This window comes from Helianthus annuus, chromosome 17, assembly GCF_002127325.2.
Source record: "Helianthus annuus cultivar XRQ/B chromosome 17, HanXRQr2.0-SUNRISE, whole genome shotgun sequence".
NCBI lineage: Eukaryota > Viridiplantae > Streptophyta > Magnoliopsida > Asterales > Asteraceae > Helianthus > Helianthus annuus.
Genome location: NC_035449.2, coordinates 152,964,887 through 152,972,208, shown reverse-complemented (window position 1 = coordinate 152,972,208; position 7,322 = coordinate 152,964,887). Strand labels below are relative to the sequence as shown.

Sequence of the window (7,322 nt, the reverse complement as noted above, 5' to 3'; positions counted from 1 at the left end):
ACTTCTTTTTCCATAGAAGAAGCAATGACGGTATCTGGAGAATAAGCAACGGCTAACTATGTCACTACTAGAAAATCTGAAATTTCTTACAACAGTTTTCGTAGGAAATGCGTTACAAAACAGGCTTTCCCACACATTTGTGACAAATACATGATGTAGGAAAATGCCTCGTAGGAAACCTGTTTCCAACGCATTTCCTACGCAATTTCCTACCCATTTCCTACAAAATCGCCATGTCACAAACTGCTACAGATCTCCTACAACAATTCATAGTTATTTTTAATATATTATTTATGATAAATATAGAAGTGTATATCCTTGTATTTATTTTTAATAAAATTAAGTAATATGACTTAGTTGTCGGAAATGTGTCGCAACTTGTGAAGCAGTTCCGACGGAATGTTTAATTAAACTAAAGAATAAATATTTTGTCACAAACTTGTAGGAAATGATTTAATAATCAACCTTTTGTAGATTATTTCTTACAGATCTGTGACGCAACTGTCAATTAATTAGGGTTTTTTTATTTTCTGTCATTGTTGCGTCAAAAATTTGACATAGAATTTTGGAAAAAAAAAATCGTAGGAAATTTATCACAAATGTGTTTGAATCTGTGACAAAAATCATTGTGTAGGAAATTTCCGTAGGAAATTATGCACTTTTCTAGTAGTGTGTGCCAGCAGTTGTGATAATACAGAGGATGCAAGCATTATCTGGAAATAAGTTTTTTTTTTTTTTTTTTCTTTTTTTTTTTGTAACTGAACCTTTAACGTTTCATTTTTGTTGTCATTTTCATCCAAACCACTAACTCAGTTAAAATGCATCGTTAACTCAAGGCCGATTGGCAATTTCGTTAACTCAGGGACGATTTTGACAATTTACCCACTTAATCTTTTGTTTTTTAATTTTTAGAATTTTATTTTTTATCTTTAAATAAAGGCAAATTGGATTTAAATAATCCCAACTCACTGTTATTAGCCAATAACAATCTCAACTCATTTAATCACCAATAATAATCCGAACTATTCACTTTTGTTTGTAAAATACTCCAGTTAAAAAAACACTAACTAGGTTAAAAAATTGCTGATGTGGCATGCCACGTCACCTGCCACATCAGTTGCCACGTCATCAAAAATGCCACGTAGACAACCACATCAGCTGCCACATCATCAAAAAATGCCACATCAACTGCCACGCCAGCAAATTTGCTGATGTGGCATGCCACGTCACCTGCCACGTCAGCAATTTTTTAACCTAGTTAGTGTTTTTTTTTAACTAGGAGTATTTTACAAACAAAAGTGAATAATTCGGATTATTATTGGTGATTAAATGAGTTGGGATTATTATTGGCCAATAACAGTGAGTTGAGATTATTTAAATCCAATTTGCCTTAAATAAAAAAATAAAAATATATATAAATATATATAAAATGACGACTTTGAACGAAATTAAACTAAATATAATTAATTGTCATTTTTCTAACTCTTAATTCTATCATTTATCTTGTGTATTATTATATCACTACACTTAGCACGGTATGTTGGTATTAGGATGCTTTGAATGACATAATGCTTGATGACGATCGTTGGAAATAATGTCGGTATATAATTGACGTTCACTTAAAATGACGACTTAGCACGAAAATAAACGAGGTATAGTGATATAATAATGCATAAGATTAATGATAAAATTAAGGCCTAGAAAAATGATGAATGTTACAATCTCTTCCAATTAAAAGAATTTCATCCCTAATACAACATAGATAACAAGACAATAAAAAGGAGGTCTGGTCATAAAATGATAATGGGAAGGGTACGTTTTGAAATATTTTGTTTTATCACGAAAGTAAGATGTGACAAAGAAGCTCAAGAACGTGGTTGGGTAAAATTACAAGGAGATGATCGAACTGCGAGAAGAATCAAAAGGAAATAATTCCATAGGCACATGATTGATTATAATGACAGTTGACACAATATTTGAAATAGCGGAAGTTAAAAGGGTTTATCAATACATGTGTATACATAATAGAAGAGAATGACACAATTTTAAGACAACACTATGATATAAAATCTAGGTGACTCATTCTTCCTTTACTCGTGAAAGGTTAGTACTATGTGTCATTCTAGTCGTAATCAGTGGCGGATCCAAGAATTTTTTCCAAGGGGTTCACTTTTTTAAGTGTTCCAATATCATATATCTGAACATAAACAAATACTGGTCGGTTCGACGGTTCAGGTCAGGTAAGGTTCATCACATAATAAAAATATCACATAATAAAAATATCACATAATAAAAAGAGTAAACTTCCGTTTTGCTCCATGTGGTTTGGTCATTTTAACGGTTTTGCTCCAATAGTTTAAAAATAGCCATTTTCCTCCCTGATCTTTCGAGTTTGTCACCAGTTTGCTCCCTAATCTTTCGAGTTTGTCGCCAGTTTCCTCCCTGACGGAGTTAGAGGCTGGGAGCAAAATGAATATTAGTTAGAAAAATCAGGGAGGAAAATGGCTATTTTTAAACTATTGGAGCAAAACCGTTAAAATGACCAAACCACAGGAAACAAAACGGAAGTTTACTCTAATAAAAATATGATACAATAATGAAAAAATATCGTCATGATAAATTAAAAAAAAACACGTAACATATAAAGATGCTCGTTACGAATAAAAAACATACCTACAGTTGTTCCTTATGCGGTTTTATCTTTTGAAAACGTTGCATTACTTTATCGATAGAAACTTGTTTGTAAGAACTCTCTTTCAATGTAGCAAATACAAGAATCGTTCATGTATCGATCACCCATCCTATTACGTAATTCCGTCTTTAGATGCTTCGTTGAAGAAAAACACCTTTCAATGCTAGCCGTTGTAACCAGTAAAACTAGTGACACCTTCGTTATTCATTAATCGATAGACCAATTGATAATCAATGTGTTTTCTTGTTTCCACCATCCTTTTGGCAAGATCACTTATCCCATTTAGGTTGTCAAACTGACTATCTTTTTTCACATTACCAATTTAGTGGCCGAGTTCATCAATAAGACCGTGTTTTTCATCAAAAGTAAAATCGCACGGATACATCTCGGTCAACTTTAAAGTTTAATTTTTTAAAGGAACTAAAATTATGACATGGGCACAAGGAACTCATAAACGTAAGCAAGTCGGTGGTTACCTCGTTAAAACGATTTCCAAGCTCTTGAATTTGCATATCGAGAACCATGTTGAAATTATTAACCACATAATGGTGACGATTGGTGATGTTGGTCTTTTTTCTTCTATTTTTCGGGCCAACATACTCGTCTTCCATGTTAATCATCTCAGTATCATATGTGTCACAAAAGCATGTGACATCTTTCAAAGTGAGTCAAAGCCTGAAGTTGATACCTTTGTAATTCTTCTTTGGTTGATTTAACCAGTTCAGTTGCATTTATAATATCTTGATTCTTTGTTTGAAGAGCGACACAAAATAAGTTATTAACTCCCAAAATATGCTTCATCAAATGTAAATAAAATACAAACTTATAACTTCCCACATATAACTGAAATCCATATGCTCGCGCCTTGTGATTATCATCCTATGTCGAAGTTTCTATATATTGAAGCACGTCAAGAACATAAGGATATAAAGTAAGCAAAAAAGCGGTGTTTTTCGTGAGAACTCCAATGTGTATCTTTGGCTCTTACAATTGACATTTCTTGATTCCCCGGCTCTTGCAACCTCTCTCTTTGACTTTCTCTTAGAAAATCTATTCATTTGGAAGATGTACCAACAACATTTGTCAAATTTGATATTTCTTTAAAAACCTACAAATTTCAAGATGTTTATTTGCAAGGGCCACAACAATAATTTGAAGTTGGTGAGCAAAGCAACGAACAAAATATGCCAAAGAATTTTCTTTCAAAATCAAAGTTTTCAAACCATTAAATTCACCGAACATGTTGTTTGCGCCGCCATATCCTTGGCCGCTAACCCTACCCAAACTCAAATTGTAGCGAGCAAACAATTCATCAATTGCAAATTTAAGAGATAAAGCGGTTGTTTCCTTAACATGAACAAGACCGATAAAACGCTCCTTAACAAATTCTAATTTATTAACATACCTCAAAACCACAACCATTTGTTCCTTTTTAGAAATATCCCTCGATTCATCAACTAATATAGAAAAGACATCATCACCAAGTTCTTCAAATATCTTCTTTAACACTTCTTCTGCAAAACAATTACAAATTTCTTTTTGTATTGATGGAGTTGTCATTTGGTTATTGCCGGGAGCATTACTTAATATGACCTTACCAATTGCTTCATTTATTTGTCCGAACAATTTCAAAAACTCTATGAAATGTCCTCTATATAAGGATTCTTAAGACTCGTCATGACCCCGAAAAAGTAACCCACCATTCAACAATCCTTGAGCAATCATAACCAAAGCACTTAATCGCGTTCTATATTCTTTTCTTTCTTTCTCAATTTTATTTTCATTACACACAAGTAAAGATTGAGCTTTTTTAAGTAAATCTTCCCCTATTACAATGGCTCTTTTTGTGAAAAGTATTATTACCTTTACCAACATGTTTATTTCATTTTTCTTCTTTCTTGTGCCAACATCGTACCCCTTCACTCACAAATGCATCAATCTGTCCACTTTCATGAAACAACTAACAATATAGGCAATACGCCTTAACTTATCTGTAACAAACCCCCTATAACCCTTAACGTAGCCCTAAACGCTCCCAAATACATCCTGTACATGAGAAACGGACCCGAGATACCTTCGTACATATAAAAATCAAAGAAAACAAAATCTGCCCTTCGCTTGCGGGCTGCGACGGACGAACCGGGGTCTCCTTCGCGGGGCCCGAGGCCCCATTGCGTGCTGGTCACCTGAGCCGCCACGTGTCGGACACATGGCGAAGCTACCTGCTGACTCACCTGACCTACCGCCGCCCTTAGGGCTCTCGCGGGCCGCGACGGCCGAGGCCCTAAGGCGTCGCGGGGCGCGACGGCATGGTCGAACAACCTATATAAGGGAGGCTTCGGCTCATTTTGTCATTCGTTCATTCCTCGAATTCTCTCTAAACTTTCTACACAGTAGAAATTCTGCCTGGGTATTATACCCACTATTAAGCGAAGCTCTGCCTCATTGTAAGTACTATAACCTTGCTATTACCCTACACGATTGATCTAGGATTCCGTAATGCATGTCGGCTCTGCCCGACTCAGTCATTGGAATTCCGTCTCGTGTGTACACCCGATTGATTTAGGACTCCATAATGCATGTCAAGGTCTTGCCTGACTCAGTCATTGGAGTTCTGTCTCGAGTTGTACGGTTAATGCAGTTTAGGTTATTTTACTAACACATGTGCATTGTTTAGATTAACCAGGAAACTATATTATTATCAGAAAGTTATAAGAGTACCAGGAAGCTATAATATTACCAGGAAGCCTGTAGGAATACCAAATCTACAAATGTGAGTTAGTCCTTCTTTTTATAAATCCTTTTTATGAGTAATTCCTCTTTTCACAAACTGTTTTGCAAAACCTCAAATGTTTAAATTTCACAGTGATTGAGTATTTGTATTTCTACAATTATCGTCGGTTTGTTGGGGTTTTGTATACAAAATTTGTTACTACACTGTGAGTAGTAACATTACCACCAGTCATGGATTGACAGTACCGTGGGTGGTAATTAAGGTAGAATGGTAAACAAATGTAATTGCGAGATCGCCCTCAATGCTGTAAAATGATGAAATCTGTTTTGATGAAATTGGGATTCACTCACCAGTATTTCTTGCTGATAAAATGTTTTAAACACGTGTGACAGGTAACTTAGTGTGAAGCCTATAAAAGCCAGCTAGAGAGCACTGAAGGCTTAGAAAAGTGGCTATAAAAGTTACCTAAATAAAAAAGAAGAATTGTTTTCAATAATTAGGGTTTACCCCCATAAATATATTACAAATGAAAAATCGGGTTTTGTCCCACTTGTTCACTATAAATGTATTATCGGCAAAAACTTGGGTTTTATCCCATTTATCTATTTTAAACATTTTGGTGTTTAATTTTGAGAAAAATATTTCTTAACTACGATCCTGATGAAACTTTCCGCTGCCAAATTAATAAACACCGATACCATCTAAATGGCTCGCGGCTCCCGCTCCCGGGGTGGGGTCGGGGGTTGCGACATTATCACCACTACCGACTTGGGTTTGTGGAAAATCATCTTTTTTCCCTTGTGGATGACATGGACCTCTAAGCAAATATGTTCGTCTAATTTCATCTTTTTGACTTAGGTGATAAGATGAAATTGGTTTCCTCTTGGAAGGATCCCATGGAAAATAATGCATATCTATTTTCAATGGTTTACTATTTGAAGATGATGATTCAACATTTGATGGTTGTCTTTGGAAAAAAAATTGAAATTCCCCTTTGCATACTACCTAAATATCAAATAACAAGTTTCAGAGATTACAAATTTACTAATCAACGATCATGAACCGAAACATACATAAATAAGCATCATTTTGTTGAAACTCCAAGGCTCAGGAAAGCACAAATTAAACAATTAACTGGACAAAAAAGCACAAATTAAACAATTAACTGAACAAAAAAGCACAAGTTTTAAAATAAAACAAACCTGGAAGAACTCAGCAATCAATTCTTTAAATCTAAACCTAAGTTTCATAACCAGTTTGACAAAGAATTAGATATTCATCAATCGGACAATTCAATGCAGAATCAGTGTATGTAATTTCCAAACTATAACATATTTAAAAGCAATGTAATTACCTGTTAATTCGCGTGATTGAAAGGAATGAGGAAAGGAATCAATTAGGCGAGGTGGCGAGCGGTTGTGGCTGGAGACAACTAGCCGAGTGGGGGCAGGTGGCTAGAGACCAGTGGTGGCGAGCTGCTCTGCGGGTTTTTCATTTCTTCAGTTGTAACGCTTCGCATTTCGTACTTTCCTTATTAGAAAGTGTAATCCTAATTATTTAGAAAGTGTAATCCTATTTTTATTTTTGAAAACTTTTATTCTCTTTGTAATCGTATTTCATTTCCAGCCTTATAATCCGAGAATTGATCATAATGAAATTCGTTCTTTATACTTATTTGTTATACATACAATCAGTCGTTTAAATATATGTTTTGATACTCTTTATATGTACAAATACTTATAGATGCATTCACGACACTCAAGTTATGGTTGCATACATGTTACATACTTGAAAATGTGCTAAAAATGGAAGTTATGGCTTAAAATAATAAGAATATCAAAGTTCAGCGGCCAAAATGCAATAAATCGAACTTGGGGCTGATAAAGTGGGACGCCA

General features: G+C 34.8%; 1 protein-coding gene across 1 annotated transcript; it reads right to left on the bottom strand.

Annotated features, from left to right (window-relative positions):
* Positions 1 to 3,775: 3,775 nt before the first annotated feature.
* Positions 3,776 to 4,252, bottom strand: LOC110867009. Its single transcript, XM_022116158.1, has one exon. The coding sequence runs from the start codon at positions 4,250 to 4,252 to the stop codon at positions 3,776 to 3,778; it is 477 nt and encodes a 158-aa protein (XP_021971850.1).
* Between the last annotated feature and the right edge of the window lie 3,070 nt (positions 4,253 to 7,322).

What these genes read in the sequence shown, in the direction of transcription:
- LOC110867009 (XM_022116158.1), bottom strand. Translation starts at nt 4,252, where the DNA reads ATGACAACTCCATCAATACAAAAAGAAATTTGTAATTGTTTTGCAGAA.